We start from the raw sequence: 26,232 nt of genomic DNA on the forward strand, positions 1-26,232 counted from the left end.
ATAAATAAATCTATGTAATTCTAAATTCAGTAGCATAATTGAGTGTAGGAGTAACGTATGCTTTAATCCTTGTGTTAGCATTAAAATTATTTTGGTCATTGGTATAATGTGTTTTTGCTTTCTAGATGTGTTTTGCCTTCTGTACTTGTAAAAATATATATACTCTGCACCCCCCGCTGAATTACTCAGTTGATGTTTTCCTATTCTAATTTATAGGCATTTCTTGGTGGTCACAGTCTAGAATCTGACACCACATATTTAAGTTTAGCCAGGGAGCGAATTCAGAAACCATGCATTTTCAACCAGGGGCGTAGCTAGAAACCACAAGGCCCCGTTGGGAAAATTGCCCCAGGTCCCCCAACCTCACCAAGCAACATGTCCCAAAGTACCACATTTGTCCCCAAACAGCTTATCAGTGCCATCATAACCCCCAAACAGATTTTATAGAAGACACAGGGGTGAGGTGTTTGCAATATATATTTATTTTCCTTTTTCACATTTGTTTATTGATGTGCGCAATCTCTATTTTCATGCTGTACATACAAACACTTTTACATACACATTCATGGTAACACACACTTATACATTGTAATTCATGCACTTATACACGTATACATAGACATTCATGCTCACAAGTTTTTATATATATACACATTCATGCTCACAATTCTATTTATATATTTATGCACAATATATACAATGTACGCATGAGCTTGTATATATCAGGTGGGGTAACACTATATATATATATATATATATATATATATATATATATATATATATATATATATATATATATATACACACACACACACAATGTTGGTGGCACTGGCCTTGTTCTCCAGCAACACCAACTGGAAAAAAGGCGGACGGGGTCTGGTAAGTGTCAAAGCCACTGTCCTGGATAAAACCCAGAGGCCCTGGGAGTACATCAGTAAGATGACACTCAAGAATGAGCTGCTGAAGGGGACATAACCAAGACATTTTGGACAATGCTATGTTTCCAACTTTTTGGGATGTATCCAAGGCAAGGTCCGTAAAGGCATGTTTGTATGAGTTTGGTGTAGCGGACCCCTAACCTCAACCCCATCAAACACCTTTGGGATGAACTGGATGCCAGACCTCACAAATGCTCTACTGGATGTATGGGCAAAAATCCCACAGAAACACTACAAAACCTTCCCTGAAGTGTTCAAGCTGTTATAGCTGCAAAGGGGGAACCAACTTCATATTAATGTCTATATTTAGAGTGTAATCTCCCTGTTGGTGTAATGGTCAGGTACCCCGATACTTTTGTCCATATAGTTTATGTAATTCATCTTCATAGGACTGAAACACAACAAAAACAAACATTAAATTATTATTTATTTATTTTTGTGCTAATTAATAAAAATGATCTCAAAACATTAAACCACAATGTGTGCATCACCTATGCCTTTAAAAAGCTCCAATAAACAGTTACATAATGGTATGCACATTTACAATCCCTTGTTACCACAACAGAAAATTCTGAAGATTTATTTACAACTCATTCATGTGAATTTCATGTATTGACAGTCAATAAACATTTACTGTTTTTTACTTAAAAGAGATAATACTTTAAGATAAAGCACAGGAAGACAACCATTGTGGAAAAGCAGTGACTTAAAAATGTCCCTCAATGCCCCATGTGTTCATTTAAAATCTGGTTAAAACGTAATCTCATGGGGCAAAGGTAGATCATTTTGTGACTATTAACATGACTCCATGTCAAGTCAAACACACAGATTAATTGTTATATAGCGCTTTGTTCTGTTGTTCATTATATACCATGGTGAGTACTGTGTATCCTATATTACAGAGATGCTAAATGACCCTCTGTATCTTTAGACTTTTAAAGCTTAGTTTATGGGCTTACTTAGACCCGATGCCCTCATCTTTAAAGATACTAAAGCTAATAAAAATTAACTTCAATAAAATTCGTACTGATTGCATTCTAATTCAACAAGATGTGCCAAAGACCAAAGAACATGAATATTCTGTTAATAATTAGAATACTTGACAACTCACTCTATGTGATATATGGAACAGAGCTAGAATGCATTTTTTTTTGAAGCTCACAATCCCTTATCAGTACAAACATCAAAATTCAAGGTCATGGAATAAGTTAGGCCTGGTATAAAAAGTTCAGCGCAAGAGAAAATTCTTGAATCTTTGTTGATAATAAGGATGAATTTATGGAAGATCGTTGGAGGTGTACTTGGAGGAGCTGTTATACTGGCCATTGGCTTGCTTATTGGCCACTTTGGCATCTCCAAGAATTCAACACCAGAATGGGTTAAAGAAATTTCTCAAGATGTTGATGAAGCTTTCATTACAGAGTTCATGAAGGAGGTGGATAACAAGAAGATAGAAAATAACTTAAGGTATGAGAGAAAACCCGACAAATGAGAATTTTTGTGACATTCAGACCTATGACTTAAAATATCGTTGCTGCTATTGGGGAACCATGATGACTGTTAGAATGATATTTTAGGACAATAATTATATCCTTGACATAATTACTTAATCAAGAAACTATTAACCTTTGCTCAATCTTTCATAGACATGAAAGTCTGACCCCTAATCTTCAAAGAGCTGAACAAAAATGAAGAGCAACCTATTTTACTAGTGCATTAGAAGATGGGACAGTATCATAAAATGGAATTCTATATAGTCCCTTTTGCTTTCTCACATTTAAACTCCACACTGATGTGACTCAGGTTCAATAACTTTAAATCTGTATTAGTTACTCTAGGGTAACATTGCCGAAAGGACATTGTGGGGTAATAAAACCCCTATATAGCCTGCAAAAACTGAAATCCTAACTATTAAAATGTAATCTTTAATTATACTATCCTAAAAAAATAAATGTAGTATCAGATATAACCCGGGCAGTCCCTACCTATATTCACAAAGGATTCATAGGCTCTGATTTATCATGTACTGTTCAGTAAGCCTTGTAACTGTAAACTTGATAGTGTATCCCTAAATTGCTTGCCTACACAGCTAGAGCGCAGTGGTGATCTAAATCAATATGATGTATGTCTAGAAAAAAAAAACTAGGACTAAGAGTCCAACTAAATAAAAAATCTAAATATCCCTGACACACGTTTCCCCATTACTGATTGTAATTGGAGGCACAGCCCCACCACTGGTTTCTAATAGGCTTATACCTGCACCAGGAAATTAGAACCATTAATAAGAAGGGAACCACGTCTTACATGTTGAGGTCAGATTGTACAACCATTTTTAAATACATCTCTGAAGGACTTTTAAAATAAACCCATGGGATTTAATCACTATTACAAATGGAATGTGGAATACGGTTATGGAACATTGTCTAGAAATTTTTTTTTAATCATAGCTATTTGCCACAATTGATTAGTTATGAGATAATGAGTTGAAGGCTATAAACATGACACAGCTGTGTAAAAATGGTGGTCAAACTTGCTACTGGGCAATCACTATTTCTAGATTGTGCACTCCCTTATTTTATATATTTTCCGTGCTGTGCAATGCAGGTTTGATCCAAACCTTAGTTGAGCAGCTCCTCCTGCAACACACGTGCCTCATTAATGGTGTCCAGAGAAGGCTTTAGATAGCTTGAGTCTCTTTTGGGTTAAAATGCAAAGGAGTCTCACTGATTCAGCTCCTTGGTATGCAATATAGCCATGAAAAATTAGATAGGACTCACCAAACGTGGGGTACTTAGAAGTGGTTGCGGGCTAAGCAATATATGTCTATGTAGTATGACGGAATCCACAATATGCCTTAGATCTTTTTGAGTGGTGTTTGCAGAATACTTGCTTTGAATCATGTCTTTTTGAAACCTCACTCACATTTATTTCTTTTTTGTGATTTATATTATGTTTTCTTTTTTTTAACAGGGAACTAAGCCAGAAACCTCATCTGGCAACAACTCAGGGAGATGAGGCATTAGTTAAAATGATTCTAGAACGTTGGAAGGATAAAGATTATGGTCTTGATGATGCTAAGGAGGAAAGATATGATGTCTACCTTTCCTTCCCTGATAAAAATAATCCAAACAATGTCAAAGTTTGTAAGTTTATAAGTAATCAATATGTTACCCATACCCTAAATGTCTAAGATATTTTCTGATAGACACTGCTGATCTACTGACAGAACTATATACGGCAGTAAGAACACATTTAAGTAATATGTTAAGGAATATGTAAGAGTAATGCAATTTTGATTCTAATATGCTGGCTTTATTACAAGCACTATAACAGGGGTCTCAAACTCTTTTTAATAAAATAATAAAATGTATAATAAAAATGTATGAAAAATATTAACATTACATAAGATAAAAATGCATTTTAAGGATTAAGCCAAGTAGGGTGCTAAAAAAGGCACAGAGGAGCCAAATGAGCTCCCATACTGGTAGTTTGTATCTGTATGCTAAATACAAACAAATATATAAACTATTTTGTTCACACAAATTTAACATGTAATCTACATATATGCTAACTAACTGTTTAGTAACTATTTGCGTGGGATTCTGAAATACTACATTCAGGTCTTAGTCATATGCAACCCAGTACTTTCAGTGAATACGGTTATTCTTCTAGCTCATGTTTGCCTGTTTTATTCAGCACTAGCGCTAGCCTGTACTTCTGTTATATGAAATTATATAGTAAACCCAATACAATAATGGTCCATGTTAGTCTATATCACCCTCTCACTTTTATCTTCCCAGTGTTACCTAATGGTGAAGAACCATTTCAATCCCTTCTAACAGAAAAAAATCTCCACGGAAATGATCAAAGTGATTCTGAAGTAATTAAACCTTATGCTGCTTATGCCCCAAAGGGAAACCCTAAGGTAATTAATAAAGTGGGTTTGGTGACATTATTATAAGGGTTTCGATGAGATTAAATTAACAGTTACTGGCACCTCTGCTATTGATAATTTGTATGATAGCATTACAAATGTTTGTGTAAGCATATGGGCCTCGATTTAACGACCCTCTAAAAACTAGGCTCTATTCACTAAGGAATTGAGTGGTCAGGGCTAACTTTACTGATGTCACATGACCATGCATGTTAACACTTTCAAAATAAATACTTTTGCAAGAACACAACTCTTTCTATACATCTATAAACATAATTTAACCGTGTAACATGGAGCCTGGTATATCTAATGTTGTATAGTAATCTAAACCAAATATTTATGAAGTAACACGCAGCCTGGAGCACCTAATAATGTTCTTGCAAACATAGCACAGAATAATGCATTTTCCAAATACATTTTTATTTTTCAACTGTGCTACTTTTCCTTTGATTTTTATTGCATAAAATATTCTTCTAAACCCCAAATGATTTCTTTTATCTATTAGGGGAAGCTGGTGTATGCCAATCAGGGAAAATGGAGTGACTTTGAATATTTGAGTACAAAAATGAATTTGACAGGTACCATTGCTATTGTGCGCTATGGAGGAGCAGGTAGATCTACAAAGGTATGTCTTTATATAAGTAACCCTTTTCTGTGATCAGATTTTCATATTAATATCAAATGTAAGTTTAGTCTTCGGATACCAGACTGTTTTGCTTTTTTAAAATGTTGCCATCATTCCTACATTTTATCAAAATCAAATAACCGACAGGTACAGAGAAAAACAAAACAGACACATTTGAAAACAAAGCAGGGTTATAATGGGTAGATTAACTTGCTGCTTACTTGTTGTTGTGTCATTTATATATTTACATGCAAGGCATAGCAGGAACATGGAGCTTGTTGTGCTGGAGATTGTGGAGGACCACTTGGTCCATGTGCCCCTTCCCTTGCAGCAGGGGTATTTTTTGAGACAGACAGGGTGAATTGCAGTATGATCAGGGATGGCCGGGGATGTCATGTGAAATGGCCAGCCAGAAAGATGCTCCTTGTGTTACAGTCAGTATGAGTGGAAGCTGCATGGCTCTCTGCTTGTATAGTAAAGGTAAGGCTCAGAGTTACTGTGTCAGGATGCCCCAGCCTGCAGTCACAAGAGCAGAGATACTCCTGTCAGCAGTGGTCTCTTCCCTACTGCTCCACAGATGGACACCATGGAACCCAATCTGTCAGATCAGTGGAAAGGGATGGTCTTGGTGTCACAGAGAAGAAGGCCCAGCCGTGACAGTTATGTGTATTTATTTTGAGGGTCTAATGTAAATGTCATTGTCTCAGTCGTTTGTAGATTTTTACGCCCTCCTAAGCAGGGATCTTAGATTGGTGGATGCTCAAGCATATCAGTTCTCTATGGTAAATGATGACATAAACGGACTTACTAGTTTTTGGTTGGTCATTGTTTCTCTTTCATGTTAGGTACTGAACATTTAAAAACCCCCACCAATGTCAATTTCGATTAGCCCCTGACCAAGCCATTTAGGCAAAACGTCCACCAGATGATCCCTCAGAGGTCTCCTAGCTTTGCCCCAGGAGATTGGATAGTTATTAATTAGGAATGATTGGGTTACAAGAAATTCCAGGTTACAAGGCTTTTCACAATCAGGCACGGATGTGCCAGCCAATGTCCGGCATAAGGATAGTTAATTTAATACCAGGGGCATACACTATATATTGAGCAATTTTAATCCCATTATAATCTTAGAATACTAATAAAAGGAGTACCGCGTGGGATGTGAAATGTGTTTTTACTTAAGTTTTATAATTGTGACAGATTATTATGGTAAAATTATTGATGCTTTTTTAATTTAGCCTAATAAAAGTTAATTTTTAATCTTTTTTTTTTCTTTCTCTATCTACATTGTAAGCTTGCGAGCAGGACCCCCTCTAACCAATTAGAAGATAGCTAGACTTGAAATTGACCAGAAACAGATGAATATAATCCACGGGTAGCTTCTATCTGCTATAAAATGATAGAGTAACCCTAAAGTTAAAAATTCCAAGTGCCTATTTGTACTTCTATGTGTAAGATGTATCAATTACATAAAACCAATGTAACAATGTAATTAGCAAATAATAAACAGTGCTAATTTTAACGCATAACTGCTGATTACTGTCTTCTTCAGACAATCAATGCTGCTCAGTTTGGGGTTGTTGGCGTAATTGTTTATACAGACCCTAAAGATATCAATGACGGGAATGCGAATCCCAGCCAAACATACCCATCTTCTTGGTACATGCCACCATCAGGGGTAGAACGAGGTTCCTACACTGAAGATTTTGGAGATCTGCTGACTTTTTTTTCTCCAGCAAAAAGTAAGAGAACACATCCCTTAATCAAAATCTGCATCATGTCAATTGTCCAATATAAAGAGTCAAATAATAAAACCAGATAAATAGATAAAACCTATTACAATAATCCAGCATTGGAAACTGTATAACAGCTGTGTCTTTGCTGTGTTCCATTGTTAAGCTACTTATTTTTGTTTATAACATCTATCTCCAGGTATAACCTAGGATGTGACATTCCCTCTTTAATTCTTTCTTTCCTGTCTATCGCTACCATAGACAGAGAACCCCTAAAAATGCATGTGCATGTGAACCACCATTTCTTAGTGCATATCAGAAGGAACATGACAAGCTGCATACATTATTTCTTCTTTCTATTATTTAATTCCTATGATCTAAATAAAAGCTAAGTGTTTGTATCCCCTTGTGTTTGGCTTTTGTAACAAAGTACTGTATTTGCTTGAACTCTCTGAAAAATACCCCTCGTTTTATATTCAAGGTTTTCTTATAATCCCACCTCAAATAGAGGTCTGACTATAAGACTAAAATCCAGATCTCCCGCAGCGCTGCAGGGGACTTGGATCCTCCTCCCTGGCAGCCGGTGAACGTCTGTGGGATTTGCGAAGACAACCTCCGCTGTTGCCCAGCACTTCCGCTTTGGCTTCTATGACTGGCACTGACCTGCAGAAGTGCCAGGAATCAGCAGATGTTGTCTATGCGCATAGACGTCCACCAAGAGCCCCCACTAGAAACCAGGGGGCAGAGTGGCATATAGGGGGTATAAGGCATAGCTAGGGGGCAGAGTGGAATATAGGGGGTATAAGGCATATCTAGGGGGCAGAGTGGCATATGGCATAATGGGGCAGATGTGCAGAACTGGGTGGTAGGTTGGCAAATAAAGGAAATAGAAACAAAAAATGAATTTTTCTCAATCATAGTTTTTATGAAAAAAATCTTTACATGTGAAATAATATTTACTAGAAAACTTTTCCTAAAGGGTAGTCTTATATTTAGGCAATATCTTTTTTCCTAAATTAATATTCAAACTTTCGGAAGTTGTTTTATATTCAGGGTCGTTTTATGGTAATTGTTTTATAGATTATACCTACAGAATTAAAGAGTCTGAAATCAAGGGAATTCCGCCAATCCCCACCCAACCAATAGGATTTGAAGATGCCAAGGCATTGATATGGTGAGATGACATGGTTTATTGATGGAGAATTATTTAGAAACATACAGTAGAATGTGAGGGCAGATAAGAACCATTCAGCCCATCTAAGCTTCCTTCTTTTCCTGCAGCACAGACTCAATTCTTTATGAGTCCTTGATCTTTTCTTAGATTCAATCTAGCCCTATCTCATTCATGTTTAAATTGTATTACGGTACTTATATTGTATTCTTGTATTAATATGTATTAACGTGTCCAACCTGCAATACCATTTATCTGCTACATTCTCAGTAAAGTACCATTAATTATAAATATACTTCTGTGTAAATACTTCTTTGCAGCATAGTGAGTAGTAGTATAGTATCATGATTGAATCTAAACAATTTATAAATAGTGCTATACTATTGTAAAATAAGAATACAAGTATTTACAGCCAAGGGATATACTTTTACTAGGTTTTCTTAAGATGTCTTTGGCATAAAAATATATTGATATTTTAGCTCATGTGCTACGGTCTCTTTATTCTGTTGCTTCATTTTATACGACATAAATGGGTCAATGCAACATCCTAAAACTAAGGCAATTCACATTCTTAGCTGTGATACCAAATTGAATCAGCAATAGAGTAAAAGAACATTTTCATATTGTTGCTTACCTTGGGCCAACTCAACACTTATTTGATTGACCCAGTGGTTTCTAATCACTAAAAGTTAACAGGGCCGCCATCAGAAGTTTTGGGACCCTTTATAGAACAAATGGTCTTAGACAATGAACCCCTCCATTAACAGACGTTAGCAGTTTCGGACAATTACCCCTCTCTATTACCAGACCTGATGTTGGCTGCAGCTTACACTGAGCTCCAGATATGAAGTCTTTCCTGATTGGCTGAGACCTCCTTCACTGTAGTGAGGGCTTCTCTCCCAGCCCCTACTAATCAATAGGGCTTTTTTTAATGGAGGGAGACTTTGTTAAAAAAATATATACAGCCGGACTCCTCACTTCAGCAACAACCAGCAGTAATATTCAATAAGGTAGTTTCAAGTAATATTTAGACATGAGAAATGAATAGAGATTATTCACAAAATCAGGAGAAGCAATGCATTACGATGGGCCAACCCCGGTGAGCTTTTCAGCAAGAAAAGTTTGTTTGTCCCTATTGCTTCGCTAACGGAACAATGCATCACACGGGGCCATCTTACTTAGCAGGTTCACTTTTTCTACTAGACTTCAGTGCCAGCAGATTATTGTTTTAAAAATAGTCTGCTGTAGCCTTGATAGTCTTGATACAGAAAAACATTTACAGTTTTTAAATAATTATGAAACAACATATTGCTGTGCTACTCACAATATATCTTCTGTTTTCTCAGTCAGCTGACAGGTAGTGCTGCTCCTGAAGCCTGGCAAGGGTCCCTTGGGTGTACATATAATTTAGGCCCTGGCTTCACGGCAGCGGGTACATTCAATGACGGGTAAGACAATGGTATTTTATATCCTTGTTATTTATTACTCTGTATATGTAGAACTATATTTAAATATATATTAACCTGGCACAATGGCGGTTTATATTTCAGTCAATGAAACATGACTTTGTGAAATGTCTGCTGTTGAAGGCCTAATTTTGCAAATCAGAACAATTATAAATGTATTTAGCTAATGGATTTAAAAAATTTCAGATTGGCTATTGTGATGCCATTACAATCTGTCAAATCCTATGACATGTATGAAGGTAGTGGGGACCGTGCTAAATGACAGAAACCCAACAAATACACCCCTCACTAACCCCTAAAACCCGAACCCACCAAATAAAGGACACACCACAACATTATGGATTAAAAACAGGCCACAGCTTTTATTAGCATAACATCAATATGTACTGTGATAGCATAACCTTTAAAAACAACCACATATTATAAATTTTTTTATGCAAATAAAAAAAACTGTTTTGTTTTAATGTGTACCAGAAACATTGTTCATTACATGAAGGTTACTGCAGATATTCTATTTTTAATGTGCATCCATTATCCATCCTTAGTGATGTTCAGGTCAATGTGTACAACTATCAAGAAATTAAATCATCGGCAAACGTAATGGGCATTATAAGAGGGAGCGTCGAACCAGGTAAGAGAATTGCCACAAGCTGCCAATTATGATATTGACCTCGCCATAAAATGATTGTCTATATCAATCACGTTTCCTTTTAAGAAGCCAGGAAAAGGAAATAACCATTGGCAAACGCTCTTATGTTTGATATTCTGGTGTATGTATTTGAACTGATGGCAGGATAGCATGCACAGTGGCCAGATCAAAGAGCCATTGACACTAAAATGATGACGCTCTTTCCCCTAATCTGCTGGATCTTTTTACTAAATGTAGCTCCTAGTACACCTGAATTCCCAAACCCCTCCCAGCAATAATTATTTAATCATTTATTCTTTTTGCTAAGAATGCTAAATTGTCATGTGAAACAAAAGCAGGTGCTGATAAGTTCAAACTGAAAAGTTTCTTAAAAGTTTCTGTTTTATTAAAATGAACCTTCATAGTAAGTTATAAAATGATAGATGTGCTAAAGCATTCTAGAGAGTGTTCAATTTTTTTCTCCTTTAACACAACTTACATGTTTCTCTGGTTTCACTTTTGAATTCATATCCCGACTGTATCTGTATACAGACAGGTATGTGATGTATGGTAATCACAGAGACAGCTGGGTACATGGAGCGATAGATCCTAGCAGTGGGACTGCAGTCATGCTGGAAATCACCAGGGTTCTGGGAACCAAGGTCAAGCAAGGTACTATGGATTGTTAAGATGAACGATTTCTAAAAGATTTGTCAGACAACAAACAACTGTAGGTTTATGTTCAGAGCACTCCAATTTAAAATAATCATAGAGTAAAAATGTGGTATGTTGCTTTAACAAGTTTACAACAATACAGCACCCAGCAGCGTATTTACCTAGCTCAGGCCTGTGTCAGCACCCCTAGCCTCCACCTCTGTGGCTGCTGTCTTCACCAAACGTTACGGCATATCCCGGCACTTTGTATTTTAAAGGCGCACAGCCTTAATATTAGCCTGCAATCAGCCTTAGATTTGCAATAAACATCAGAACTCTTACAACAGAATATACAGTGAGATTAAGAACACCATTGTGACAAGTGAGATGTCTATTTTTATCCACTGACTTTGAAAAATAATTATTTACGATACAAAGCTTTAAGCTACACTAGCATTATGAGGTCTAAGGAAGGTTGATTAAAAAAAGATGAAAAGTCCCTAAATCAGTCCCTAAAAAAAACACAAACCTGGCAGCATTTAATGGTTTTGGTGTTTTATAGTTGATATGCACATCTTTGTTCCACAGGTAAATGGCGTCCACGAAGATCCATAATTTTTGGAAGCTGGGGAGCTGAAGAATTTGGTTTGATTGGGTCAACAGAATTTGCAGAGGTAATTTGAGCTGATATATCCTCCCAGAGAGATAGTCATCAATATACTGGCAGGTATTTGATTAAAATTCCCTTAGAGAAATAGTCAGTGCAGTAGATAACTTTTTTAATTATTTTCAAACGTGGAGCCTCTCAAGCCTGATCAATATGCAAGATTTTTGCGATTGTAAAGTGCACATATAATAGTAGTTGTGAAGCATTTCAGAGTATACATGGTACAAAACGTGGCAACAACCAAACATACCTCTTAAAATAATGAGTCAGTCTTAAATATAAATCATTATTCCAATGCGCTCTCATTATTTTCCTTATAGGACTACTACAGCAAACTAAGAGACCGAACTGCAGCATATATCAATGTGGACATTTCTGTATTTGGTGAGTACCTGTATTAATATATTTAACTCAAGGAGTTTAGAGTGGATACATTAGGGATGTCAGAAAGAACCAATATGGCCCATCTAGACTGCCTTTTTTATTCACTTTTTTTGTAGGATAGCTTTATGAACATCCCAAGATTTCTTAAATTCATTTACTGCGTTCAGCTGTACCACTCCCACTATATGTCTTTTCTAGGTATCTACCTTCCTCCTCATGTAAACTAGTTTTCTTGCATAACCTTTTTTTCCCCACAGATTAACTTTACATTATGCCCTTCATTCCTGGCACTCTGTTTTGCTCTTGGACTGTATTTGAATCCTTTTATCACATCCCCCCACACCTATATTCTTCTAGGGTGTACATATTTGGGTTTGTATGTCATTCCTGTTATGTTTTATCAGTATGACTGTGTACCATTTCAATGGCCCTTCTATGATTGAGGTTGCTGAGTTTGGGGTTTTATTTCACAAATGTAAATAGTAAAATATTAGCAAGTATAGCATTGTATGCCTTCCTGAGACCAAGGGTTTAGTGGTATCAACTGAGTGACCCTGAGAACCAGAGTGTACAGCCAAAGCCTTGATGTTCCATTTTAGAATTACCGATTTGTCCCATGAATGATTTACCTGAATTTATCAAGAACTGTGTTTCAAGGACAAAGATTTCATGCTATTTGTGATGCATACAAAATCTGGTCTGAATCAGTAATATCTCACAATGCTGATGACTTACCTGTTTACCCCAATCTCTCCTTTCTAGCCAATGCTACATTGAGGGCCCAGGGAACACCTCCAGTTCAGGATGTCATATTTAAAGCAACAAAACAGGTACCTGCTGGCAACACACGTCTGCTAGACTCAGTGCTTTAATATGCCATGCATACCTTACAGACAATCTTTAAGCACAGCATAACCCACTTTAGAAGTGATAAACATATTAAACATCCTATGTGCACACACTATGCATCTCATAACATATGTCAACTTGTAACTTTATTTCCTCCGGCTAATGGTTCTGGTGTGTTTCTCAACCATGTTTCTGATACACTATAAATACAAAACATTATATATATATATATATATATATATATATATATATATATATATATATATATAATAACTTTTGTCTCATACGTTTCGGTCTATGTAATATAGTGATACTGCATGTAGGTTAAATCAATTTTAGGGAATATCACATAGAGGATAGAATTTAAGATTGACATTAATATTAATGGTTATAGCATGTAATATCTTACATTACATTACTTATATCTGCAGGTGCAAGCCCCTATAAGCCCCTCTCTCTCAGTCTATGACAACTGGATCCGTTACTTCAATCGGAGCAGCTCAATCTATGGCAAAGTCATACCCCAGTAAGACTTTTGTGGACCTCCTTATGTGGATTATGAAAAAATTTAGACTTGTTAAAACATCCATATCCAGAGGAGTATAGCAGGAATGGACCTACAAAGATTTTTACATGTCATTTTCATCAGTAGAACTGACACTGTATAGAGAGCGATGCAAACTTACACAAACAAAGTTATAGGGCCAAGAATAATGGCTACTTGAGATTTGTCCAGCCCTGATATCAGTTATAGAGACAAAAGGGAAAGGTTGTGAGAAAATTCACACTAGGATGTCTATTAATTAAATAGGCTGTTTGTAGGAATGTTGAACATCCCAAAACTCTGTTATGTGCATTATGATGGTCCAGCCCCAGTAAGCTTCTCCTACAGGAATGACTAAGCTGTCCCATTTAATGCATAGTTAAACATCTGAGCAAATCTCTAAATCAATTTGCCTATTAGTTATGTGGGGCTAGCAGCCGTAGCTCCATTCTCCTTCCAACTCCGTCTTTAGTGAATAGATCCTCAGACACAGAGAAGGACATGAGAAGGTTTAAAAGAGGGTGTGCTTTGAAACAGGAGAAGGTTTGAAAGTAGTTTAAGAGAGAGCACACAAACAGATAGAGGGCAAGGTTAGAGAAAGAATGAATGCTCATGCACAGGGGAGGTTTGCAAGAAAGCAGAATGTTTGTGCATAGAAGAAGAAGGTTTGCAGAGTGTACTTAGACACAGGAAGTTTGAGGGTGTGCATGTTCAGACTCATTAACTCACACATTTAATACAGCACAAACAGACAATGGGGAATGTCGAGAGAGATCAGATTATCGTAACTGTTAGTTTGTATGCCCTCCAACTGCCTTTGGAGTTACATGTTGTGTATAACAAATTATCCATGGTCAATAAGTTTACAGCCAGGAGACAGAATTCCGTACGGCACAATGTGTACAGATATTTTTTTTAGATTGAGAGCATCCCTGCACTCTCTATAGATATATGTTGTGTGTTGAACTTGCTTGTGCTTGCATTCTATCTGTTTATTAAATAACTGTCTATGACCAAGATGGTTTGATTGCAGTTAATATATTTGTGTATTTAGGCTTATCAGTGTATGTGCTTTTTAATAGGTTGGGTACACTTGGAGCTGGCAGTGATTACGCTCCCTTCTTGCATTATCTGGGCATCACCTGTATGGATTTCGCTTATACATATGACAGGGTAACGTATAATGAACAAAAAGCCAAGCAAACAATTTCATACCTGATATTCCTTTTGTACCTAGAATGAATTGTTTAGTTTTGCATGCCAGAAGATGAGTGCCAACACAGTCTACAAGGATTTAGCAGTCAAAATCTTACTAGATAAATGAAGGTCGGAGTAGATGTAGGTCATAGGTTATTTGACCATAACAAATAAATATCAAATGTATTAAGGAAACATAGGTTCAGACTGATAGAGGAGGCTAGAATAGCTTATCCCTTAACTAATAAATATACAAAATAATATTGATGACTAGTGCATATAACTATAATTTGGATCAATATTTGTTTTGAAAAAGAGAGAGAAGAAAGATATATTGGGACAGAGTGAAGAAAAAGAGAGAGAATATTCAGAGGGGGAGAAAAAGAAGAAGAGAGAGAGATATAGAGGAGGGAGAGATGGAAACAAGAGAGAGAACATTTAATATGTTATATATAAATCTGCCACTGGCTGCCATTACTCTATAGTGTAACTTTTAATCTTTTAAAATAACACAAACAAAAATCACAAATAATAGGTTAGCCAAAAAGCCACAGTTCCATTTGGAGCAGAATATTGCACTGGGTGTGGGTTTAAGTTTATTTATTTATTTGATTTAAAAGTTCCTTTTTTCTTATTGTTTGATGTGTTGTGTGGGGTGGGTTGAGAAATGCAGTCATGGAAGTTGTAGCTTGAAAATTGCAGACACTGGCATCAACTCACAAACAAATTGTTTATTAATGAATATGTTATTTTTTTGTAACATTTATGAGTATGTAAATTAAGTCAAATTGCATCAGTTGAGCCAAGTGCGTGAATAGATCCACACTACTGTATATAAGCCTTTTTTATTGTGAAGTATACACAGGGCCACCAGTCTTCTGCAAGATCATATTGTACAATCACAATTAATCTATGACTACTTTCTCACCATACAGAGCAAAACATCAGCAAGAATATATCCCGCCTATCACACAGCTTATGACACATTTGATTATGCTGCCAAATTTATTGACCCAGGTAAAAGTGACCCTTGCATGCCAAGTTTTACAATACTTATAATGGAAACTAGCGCTAGAAAACATCCGAATACGTTAAAAACAGCACGTTAAAAAAACCATTAACATGAGTGATAGATGGTTTTCAATTATATTTTACACACAGTTTTATTTTTGCTGTTAGCAGTATTACAGTAAGTATTACAGGCCTAGAATCTGCAAAGTGAATGGTACACCATGTTCTACCTTACAGTGGGTGTTTTGCCTTTCCTAAACAATATATTTTAAAATAATGTACACCCAATAAACCTTTGCAAACATTTATTTTACATATCAAAAGTAATATATGTGTATACAAATCAACCTTATGTATATTCTATATGGAGTATCTCAATTTCCTTTTGTATTTTAAATCTGCATGATTATTCCTCCCTATTATTTTATCTCTCCTATATTGTTAAGTGGCTAATTGTTGTTTATTGGCTTGGGTAGACTTTGTAAGGCTGGGATGAGGAGATGGAAGATAACCTCATGACAGAAAACTTGATTAGATAATACCAGGTCTGCCACACCAAGACACAGATTAAAGCTTCCATAAAGCCAATTTTTAAACTAAATTGGGTTCATTCACTAAAAATAAGATATTTCAACTACCTGACTTTACTTTTCATTGTGCAAGGCCAACCCAGGCAAATTTCTCTTGCTACAAGTGCTGAGCTGGCCCTGCATAACGGTTCAATGATGAAATAAACTTTGGGGAACTCACCAATTTAACTATGCGTTATACAGAACCAGTTGAGCTGTTGTTTCTGCAAGAATTTGAAAGCACAGCTCTCTTATCAATTATGTCTTCAGGGAATAGACCCCAAAATCTCTAAAACATTTGCACTAATTAACAGTTATATAAAGAGACTATCTCTCCTACTAACCAGACCCGATGCCTTGGGGTCATCCTTGACTCTAACCTCTTCTTCATCCCTCACATTCAGTCCCTCGCCAGATCCTGCCACCTGCACCTGAAAAGCATCTCTCGCATCCGCCCATTCCTCACCCAAGAATCCACAACGCTGATTCATTCACTTATCATTTCCCGTCTTGACTACTGCAGCACGCTTCTGGTTGGCATTCCACTGTCTCGACTCTCTCCTCTACAGTCTGTCCTAAATGCTGCTGCTAGGCTTGTCTTCCTTGCACGCCACTGCTTCCCCACTCTGTGAAACCCTCCACTGGCCTCCTTATCATTGATACAACCACCATACTACCTCTCTTCCTTTCTCTGTTGTTTGTCACCCCATTCCCTCAAGATTGTAAGATTGCGAGCAGGGCTCTCTCCACCTAATGTATCGGTTTGCCTTAGTCTGTAAAATCTCATCATACCCCTTGAATATATGTATTGTATTAGGCGCTGTGTAAATTGTTGGCGCTAAATAAATAAAATCTAAATTATCTATCTAAATAAAAGGGCATCCTATCACAGTACCACGCTTGAATTCACTGAGCTCTTCTGGACGCTCCATTTTTTCATAAATGTTTAAAAATGCAGACTGCATGGCTAGGTGCTTGATTTTATACAGCTGTGGCAATGACTGAAACACCTGAATTAAATAATGAAGAAGCATGTCCCAATACATTTGTCCATATAGTGTATGTGTTGACAATCAGGTATGCCTTCCCTCTCAGGTGAACTGCTGGGTCTGAAAGAAGCACTATTTTCAGGAACAGCCCTCTAAACTTTTTCCTGACATGCACATCACTTTGACTTCTTGTGGGAGACAAAGGCAGTACATAGGCGATATGAGCATCAATCCACCCCTGTAGGGCTGCCGATTGTCTCTCACAGCAAAAAAGAGACACGTTATGACGTCGCCCAAGTGATGAACTTCAGATGGCTGCATTGTGGAAACAGTGCTTCTTTCATACACATTGGTTTATCTGGAAGAAAAGGTAATTGTGACCTTTGATATATTTGTATTTTTCTAGTTAATGATCATTACGCTTTAAGCGAAAAGTTGTGATAACTATTTATCCTTTAAGGACCCTTGCAGATTTAGCAGCAGAGGAGAAACCTCTGAAAACCCCCTGATCAATATTTTTCTTTAGACTTCAGTTATTAATTACTTTTGGACCTTTAACTATTGTGATGCTAGGATGTACAGTATTGAGGAAACAATGAGACAGACTCTATGTGTTTCTTTACAGGATTTACCAGTCATCAGACAGTAGCCCGTACTGCAGGGAACGTTTTACTGCGTCTTTCCGACAGTCTTATCATCCCGCTGGCACCACTTGATTACTGGGAGACACTGGATACTTACTATAAAGAAGCAGAAAAAAACCTTCAGACTGCACTGAATGAAAGGTTAATTCATCTGGGTAAGAGGCACAGTTGTGTGATAAAGGATTAAGTCACTATACAAGACACAGGTGAAACATCCCACAGGAAAAATATGAAATTATCTGTCAGTCAATGTTACGTGGCCCACAGCTCCCATAATACTTAGTGAGCCTACAGCATTTAGAGCACCATCTAGCGTCATCTATAAGCAATATACAAGGCAATCGATACATAAACTGAGTCATTTTAACAAAACAATTTTTTTGCTTGAAACATTTTTTTTCACAAATCACTTCAGCCCCTATGGACTATAGTGTGATTGGTCCAGGGGAATCACAGGGAGGGGATCCACAAGCTGCAGGACAAATCAGCAAAAAAATAAATAAAAAAAAATTGTTAGTGATTAAAAAAAATCACTTAAATACAGTAATACAATAAATAATTTTTTAAAAAAACAATAAAGTGGGCTAAGTGATGTCATTGTGACATCACTGGCATTAATAACATGTTCAAGAGATCCCTAAGATGACCTTTAACCATACTGCACTTAAAAAAAAATACAAAAAATAAAATTTTAAAAAAAGTTTTGTTTTTTTTAATTTTCGCTAGCTTTTACAAAATTTCTCATTCTAAATGTTCAGCTTATCATCTAACTATGGTATAAAAAAAGCTCTCTCCTTGAAAAAACAATATATAGTTTACATGGGTAGACTATTCGCAGGAAAGGAGAATAATCGCTGAACCGACATACCGCAAAAATGGCAAAATTGCTCTGGGCTTTGAGGCACCAAAAAACCCCTGGGACTGAAGGGGTTAAATCACTTACTAGTAAATAACAAGAGCACTTAGAGTCATGTGCCTCAATTTAGTGACCCACCTAAACCTTAACCAATTTTAACTGTGGGGCGAAAAGCATGGGTAGTGGTTCTACCTCTCTAGTGGTTACATGAGAGCAAAAAAAAACCCCAGAAATTTTCTTTTTTCCTCACAAATTTTCTTTTTTCCCAAATTTAGTGGCAGTACACAAGGATGCGCTCTTCTTAATGGGACAGGTAGCCTGTAAAACTTAAGTGAAATGGTTTATCCCCTCCTCCTTACCTATAAATATGTTCCCCCCGTCATGCTCCACAGTAAGACACAACAGAGATGCTCAAATATTTTTTTTATTAGTATATAGTATGGGAGGGAAATTTGTACTGCCGCTATATTTGGGGGAAAAATAATTTACGTGTGGGATTATAATGTAACCACCTCTAGCACCTTTCACCCGAAAGAAGCTTCAGAGGAGGAAAAAACATCTAGCCTGTAGTGGCTCAGGAATGTATTAAAGGATACTGACACTGGTAGAGTGAGTTTTAACATAAATGGGAGACATTTTACCACTGATTTGGTAGGATGACTGAATAATGTCCGTAAGCTACCTGACAATAGTTGCTTTTGAGGAAGCCTTCCCTGCAGAGTTACCAAAGTAGTTTACGTACATGTGGTCAGATGTTCGGAAACTTCTTCCAGTGGTTCAAAAGGAGCTGCACAGAGAACCAGAGATAAATCCCAGCAGTTGGTACCTGTTTTAGATGTTTTATCCAGAACGTTGCTTATATCCCTCTAACAGAACACAACTGCACTGTAACCTAAAGTTTGTTTTCTTCTAAGTGTCCTCATACCAAAGGTTCTATGCATTCTTTCCAATCCAGAGCCCTTGAAAACAGCTGTGGACAGATACAAACGAGCTGCTGAGGCCCTGAATACAAAAATTAAAGATTTAAAAGCTACCGAAGAGACGTAAGTTGGATTCTTTATAATGCCTTCCTTGCAAGCATGAAAAGCTGCAGACCCTAGGCATTCTGATGTCACATTAATGCAGGGCCGGACTGGCCCACCGGGATACCGGGAAATTTCCCGGTGGGCCGGAAGGTCCGGGGGCTGGGCGGCCATGAAGACAGCCGCTGAGCTGCCCCCCAGGCTGCCCGAAATCTAATCAAAGCGGCCGCTGGGTGCTGATGCGGGCGGCCGGCCGGCCGGCCGGCATCAGCACCCAGCAGCCGTGTGCGATGGCCGTTTAGTGATGGGAGCAGTGTGAGGGGTGAAAGCTCCGCCCCCTCGCACTGACCTTTCACCCCTCACGCTGCTCCCATCACTATGCGGCCATCAGATTGCTGGGAATGTAATCTGAACGGCCGATGCGTGCTGATGCCGCCGGCCGCCTCTGCTTTAATACTTTTTTTTTTACTTTATATGGCGAGCCGATCCAGCTTACCATATAAATAAAAAAAAAGTGTTAAAGTAGCTCCGGCCGGGGGCATCAGCACGCACCGGCCGTTTAGATTACATTCCCAGCAGCCTGATGGCTGCATAGTGATGGGAGCAGCGTGAGGTGGAAGCTCCGCCCCCTCGCGCTCAGACTGCTGCAGCACCGGATGTCAGGTCAGTGGCATCCTGGCTGTCAGCATAGAGGAGAACGGTGTGCAGCTGCCAAGAAGTCAAGAGAAGTAGAAGGTGAGTAAAATAATGTATTTTTTGTACTGTATAATGTATAATTTTTTGTATTTGTTAAGAACAAAAAAAATCGGCATGTGTGTGTATGTAAGTGTGTCCCCCTATATGCCACTCTGCCTCAGAAATGCCTTATACCCCCCTATATGCCACTCTGTCCCATGATATGCCTTTTAACCCCCTATATGCCAGAGTTGCATATAGGGGTATAAGGCATTTCTGGATGCAGAGTGACATAGGGGGTCAAAAGGCATATCTGGAGGCAGAGTGGCATAAAGGGGGTTAAAAGGTATATCATGGGGCAGAGGAGCATATAGGAGGGTATAAAGCATATCGGGGAGGCAGAGTGGCATATAGGGGGCATAAGGCTTTTCTGGAGGCAGAGTGCCCCATGATATGCCTTTTAACCCCCTTCATGCCACTCTGCCTCCAGAAATGCCTTATACCCCCTATATGCCACTCTGTCCCATGATATGCCTTTTAACCCCCTATATGGCAGAGTGGCATATAGGGGGTTAGAAGGCATATCATGGGACAGAGTGGCATATATTATTTTTTATTTAATATGGCAAGCTGGATCGGCTTGCCATATAAAGTAAACAAAAATGTCCCATGATATGCCTTTTAACCTCCTATATGGCAGAGTGGCATATAGGGGGTTAGAAGGCATATCATGGGACAGAGTGGCATATAGGAGGGTTGAGGCATATCAGGGAGGCAGAGTGGCATATAGGGGGGGTATAAGGCTTTTCTGGAGGCAGAGTGCCCCATGATATGCCTTTTCACTCCCTTTATGCCACTCTGCCTCCAGAAATGCCTTATACCCCCCTATATGCCACTCTGTCCCATGATATGCCTTTTAACCCCCTATATGCCAGAGTGGCATATAGGGGTATAAGGCATTTCTGGATGCAGAGTGACATATAGGGGGTCAACGGCATATCTGGAGGCAGAGTGGCATAAAGGGAGTTAAAAGGGGTGTCATGGGGCAGAGGGGCATATAGGAGGGTATAAAGCATATTGGGGAGGCAGAGGGGCATATAGGGGGCATAAGGCTTTTCTGTAGGCAGAGTGCCCCATGATATGCCTTTTAACCCCCTTTATGCCACTCTGCCTCCAAAATGCCTTATACCCCCTATATGCCACTCTGTCCCATGATATGCCTTTTAACCCCCTATATGGCAGAGTGGCATATAGGAGGTTAGAAGGCATATCATGGGACAGAGTGGCATATAGGGTATAAGGCATTTCTGGATGCAGAGTGACATATAGGGGGTCAAAAGGCATATCTGGAGGTGGAGTGGCAAAAAGGGGGTTAAAAGGCATATCACGGGGCAGAGGGGCATATAGGAGGGTTGAGGCATATCAGGGAGGCAGAGTGGCAAATGGGGGGTATAAGGCATTTCTGGAGGCAGAGTGACATAGGGAGTAAAAGGCATTTCTGGAGGCAGAGTGGCATATAGGGGATAAAAAGGCATATTATGGGGCAGAGTGGCATATAGGAGGGTATAAAGCATATCAGGGAGGCAGAGTGGCATATAGGGGGCATAAGGCTTTTCTGGAGGCAGAGTGCCCCATGATATGCCTTTTAACCCCCTTCATGCCACTCTGCCTCCATGAATGCCTTATACCCACTAAATGCCACTCTGTCCCATGATATGCCTTTTAACCCCCTACATGTCTCAATCATAGCTTTTATTAAATATGGAAAAAAATAGTCTACATGAATTAATAAAGAAATAAAAGTTTCTTACCAGAATATCGTGAAGAATAATGTGATCAGTGTTTTGTTCCACTGAATAAAATGGAACTCTTTCATCTAAAAATGTTCGCAGTAGTAAATGTTTTGATCCCATTCTGTGTAATGTATTTCATTTATTAGGGCCTTTTAACACTTTTGCTTTCTGGCATTTTAATACAAATAATGAGATAAAAAGAATGGCACATAGTGTGACTCGGGTGTGTATAAGGGGTGCGTGTGGGTATAAGAGCTTCACCGTGAGATAAACTATATGGGGCTGGTCTCCAAATTTTTCCAGGGCTGCTTTTCAGTCCCAGTCCGGCCCTGCATTAATGTTGTTAGGGCACGTTAATACATTACGCCACCTTGTTTATGTGAAAATGTGGGGTCAAACGGGCTACAAAATTAATTAAAGGAATGGAGCACTATAGTTATGAAGAAAAGTTAACTAATTTAAATCTGTTTAGTTTAGAAAAACGGCGCCTCAGAGGGGATATGATAACATTACATAAATATATTCGGGGCCAATACAAACCATTGTGTGGAAATCTGTTCATAAACAGGACTATGCATAGGACACGTGGTCATGCGTTCAGACTGGAAGAAAGGAGATTTAGACTAAAGCAGAGGAAAGGGTTTTTTACAGTAAGGACAATAAGGATGTGGAATTCTCTGCCTGCAGAGGTAGTTTTATCGGAGTCTGTACAGACGTTTAAACTGCAACTGGATGGATACCTGGAAAAACATAATATTCAGGGATATAATCTTTAATTATGGGGAAACAGCTTATTGATCCAAGAAGAAATCTGCCATTTTGGGGTCAAGAAGGAAATTTTTTCCCTGGTTAGTGCAAAATTGGAAAGAGCGAAACCGGGGTTTTTTTTTTGCTTTCTTTTGGATCAACAGCAACAAATTAACAGATATAGGAAAGGCTGAACTTAATGGACGCATGTCTTTTTTCAGCCTATATAACTATGTAACTATATGTAACTATGGTCTGGAACCTTCAAATCTACAAGTACTGGTTGCCATTGTACTAACAGCTGTTAGTGTGCCTGGCAGGGGCAGACAAAGAATCAATTAGAACAGGGTTTACCCCGTACCACACCGATCATGAAATGAAATCTCATTGTAACTCACCAACAGTTCACTAACTAGTGTATATTTTTAACCTATCATGCTTACTCCCTGTAGAATAATAGATGCCCTCTTTTGCTAAAACTGACAGGACTGCAGCCATTCCTACGTGAGCATGATGGGAATAGATCTCTATGTCCAGGCATGTTAAACTGAATAAGCATGGTTATATGATGACAAATCTGGACATAAAATGGAGGCGATGTATCTATATGAGATAAGAAGCTGGCCAAGTAGCAAGTTTAGAAATAAGAGACTCCATAGATTTTTGCTATATTGTGAATTATAAATTTTATACTGTTCTAACATGAAAGTCTTTGTTGTTTTAGGCCACTTATGATACGGATGATTAATGATCAACTAATGCTCTTGGAGCGTGCTTTTATTAATCATCATGCAATGGCTCAACCTTATTTCAGGTATGTAACCAGGCATTTAAATGATTTATAATCTTTGAAGCACTAAACATTCTAGTGATTACCAATGATATTCGCTTGTTCTTGGAAAGTTTGTAAACTACCCATCATTCTTTATTTATTATGCACTGATTTGCAGACTTCACCGAATGAGAGTTCTACATGTACTGATAAGCCATAACATTATGACCACCTGGCTAATATTGCCTAGGTCCCACTTTTGCCCCCAAAACAGCCCTGACCCGTTGAGGCATGTACTCCATTAGATCTCTGAAGGTGTGCTGCGGTATCTGGCACAAAGCTGTAAGCAGCAGATCCTTTAGACCTGTAAGTTGTGAGGTGTGGCATCCATGAATCGGACTTGTTTGTCCAGCAATCACACAGATGCTTGATTGGATTGAGAACTGGGGAATGTGGAGGCCAACGCAACACCTTAAACTCGTTGTTGTGCTCCTCAAACCATTCCTGAACCATTTTTGCTTTGTGGCAGGGTGCATTATCCTGCTGAAAGATACCAATGCCATCAGGGAATACTATTTCCATGAAAGGGTGTGTATGTTCTGCAACAACACTTAGGTACTTGTCAAAGTAACATCCACATGTATGGCAGGACCCAAGGTTTCCCAGGAGAACATTGCTGAAAGCATCACATTGCCTCTGGTTTGTCTTCTTCACATAGTGAATCTTGGTGCTATGTGTTCTCCAGGTAAGAGACGCTCACACACCGGGCCATCCACATGATGTAAAAGAAAACATGATTCATCAGACCAGGCCATCTTCTTCCATTGTTCCGTGGTCCGGTTCTTATGCACCACGAAATGCTCACTTGCTGTCTAACATATCCCAGCCACTCACAGGTTATTAGTGTTGTTCACTTCACTTGTCATTGGTCATAATGTTATGGCTGCTCAGTGTAAATTTGAACCTCACACAGATCCTGAAAATCAGCAACTTCTTTCTTCCTCATTGGAGGTAAATTTTTACTCATATGAGCCCACTTTATTCCACTACTTGTCATGAGTCTATACAAGCCTGCTCCTTAAAATGAGTGATATACAGTCAAAGAATAATATTTGTTGTTGTTACCTAAATCCGATACCAAAGTACACCAAAAAATGTATGTAAAACTTATTATAAGAACGAGCAATGGCTAAACTAGTATCGGCTAATATAGCTTAAAACTTTGTTTGTGATAAACTTAAATAAGAAACATTTCTATTGTAAACTATGGTCTTCAGAGGAAATTGCATAGTAAACATGTTTCTACTTTTACGATCCAGCCACGTGATCTGGGCTCCTCGCAGTTACAGTGTGACTACCTTTCCTGGCCTTGCAAATGCCTACAGCAAAGCTGTCTCCTCCCAGCTGCAAAAGGACTGGGATCAAGTCCACCATCAATTGACCATAGCTATCCAGGCTGTGGATAACGCTGCATCAACCCTAGAAACTGCTGCCTCCATTTAACGAAACGTCTATAAAAGAAGATGTTTTTTTTTAGGTAGTTCACTGTAACCTGTATACTACCTCCACACTACTCCCACTTCGTGTCCATGCAAATCTCTTCTACCTCCAGTCATACTGGAAGCACTGTGAATGAACTTTGGGAATTGTTGGTCACACTGACCTGTGGCTTGATGCCAAGTTCCAATCTTTCTGCACTCATTGGCCCCTTCTATCGCTTCTCTGCTAAGATCAAGCAAGTACATGTGAGAGAGGGAAATCCTGGTCCACCAGCCTTAGGGTCAAGTAGACATTACAAAGCCTGAAGGATGCAATGGAGCCTCATGGTTTGGTCCACCAGTACGTTCGGCACATGTATGGTAGTGCAGGGGGGCTTTATCTTTTACACAATGCTGCCAGGACTGGTAATGCACCACTTGCACCTTGGACCCTTTATTTTGCAGTGTTCATTTTCCACCTACTAAAATTGTCCATGGCCCATGGCCCATGACTGGTGGTTAAAGGTTTATTTTTTTTTTTTAATTACCAGCCATCAGTTGGGGCCAGTAACACCACCTGAAACCACACTCTTCACAAGCACTATTTTAGTTGTTTTTTGTACACATGTGGATTTTTTTATTTGAGTCATGTGTGTTTGACACAGTATTGGTCTCTGCCTCTACTGTAGCCTTGCTGGTATAAATATATATATTTTTTTAATTTTGCTTTGTTCATCTAATGGGCCTGAAAGAGTCTCGATGGTCCTAGATTTAGCAATCATCCCACAGTGTTCAAATCAGAGAACATGCATAAAACAAACACAGGTTCAGGTGGTATTTAGTAACACAGTCAATGGGTATTATTAAACAAAGAACAAAGTGTTAG

General features: G+C 38.4%; 1 protein-coding gene across 1 annotated transcript; it reads left to right on the forward strand.

Annotated features, from left to right (window-relative positions):
- The first annotated feature begins 2,092 nt into the window (after positions 1 to 2,092).
- NAALADL1 (N-acetylated alpha-linked acidic dipeptidase like 1) lies at positions 2,093 to 25,831 on the forward strand. Its single transcript, XM_053449420.1, has 19 exons — positions 2,093 to 2,405; positions 3,909 to 4,081; positions 4,739 to 4,863; positions 5,378 to 5,497; positions 7,050 to 7,239; positions 8,311 to 8,404; positions 9,748 to 9,849; positions 10,413 to 10,498; positions 11,048 to 11,167; positions 11,738 to 11,823; positions 12,137 to 12,200; positions 12,963 to 13,030; positions 13,481 to 13,575; positions 14,676 to 14,766; positions 15,726 to 15,807; positions 17,985 to 18,158; positions 19,815 to 19,902; positions 23,821 to 23,910; positions 25,188 to 25,831. The coding sequence occupies exons 1-19, from the start codon at positions 2,209 to 2,211 to the stop codon at positions 25,369 to 25,371; spliced, it is 2,229 nt and encodes a 742-aa protein (XP_053305395.1). The 5' UTR covers positions 2,093 to 2,208; the 3' UTR covers positions 25,372 to 25,831.
- The last annotated feature ends 401 nt before the right edge of the window (positions 25,832 to 26,232 follow it).

Source organism: Spea bombifrons, chromosome 10 (assembly GCF_027358695.1).
Source record: "Spea bombifrons isolate aSpeBom1 chromosome 10, aSpeBom1.2.pri, whole genome shotgun sequence".
Taxonomy (NCBI): domain Eukaryota; kingdom Metazoa; phylum Chordata; class Amphibia; order Anura; family Pelobatidae; genus Spea; species Spea bombifrons.

What these genes read in the sequence shown, in the direction of transcription:
- NAALADL1 (XM_053449420.1), top strand. Translation starts at nt 2,209, where the DNA reads ATGAATTTATGGAAGATCGTTGGAGGTGTACTTGGAGGAGCTGTTATA. An exon ending in TTTTTTTTCTCCAGCAAAAA is followed by an intron (nt 7,240 to 8,310) that starts GTAAGAGAACAC and finishes ATTGTTTTATAG; the next exon opens with ATTATACCTACAGAATTAAA. An exon ending in TGAAAGGTTAATTCATCTGG is followed by an intron (nt 18,159 to 19,814) that starts GTAAGAGGCACA and finishes TTTCCAATCCAG; the next exon opens with AGCCCTTGAAAACAGCTGTG.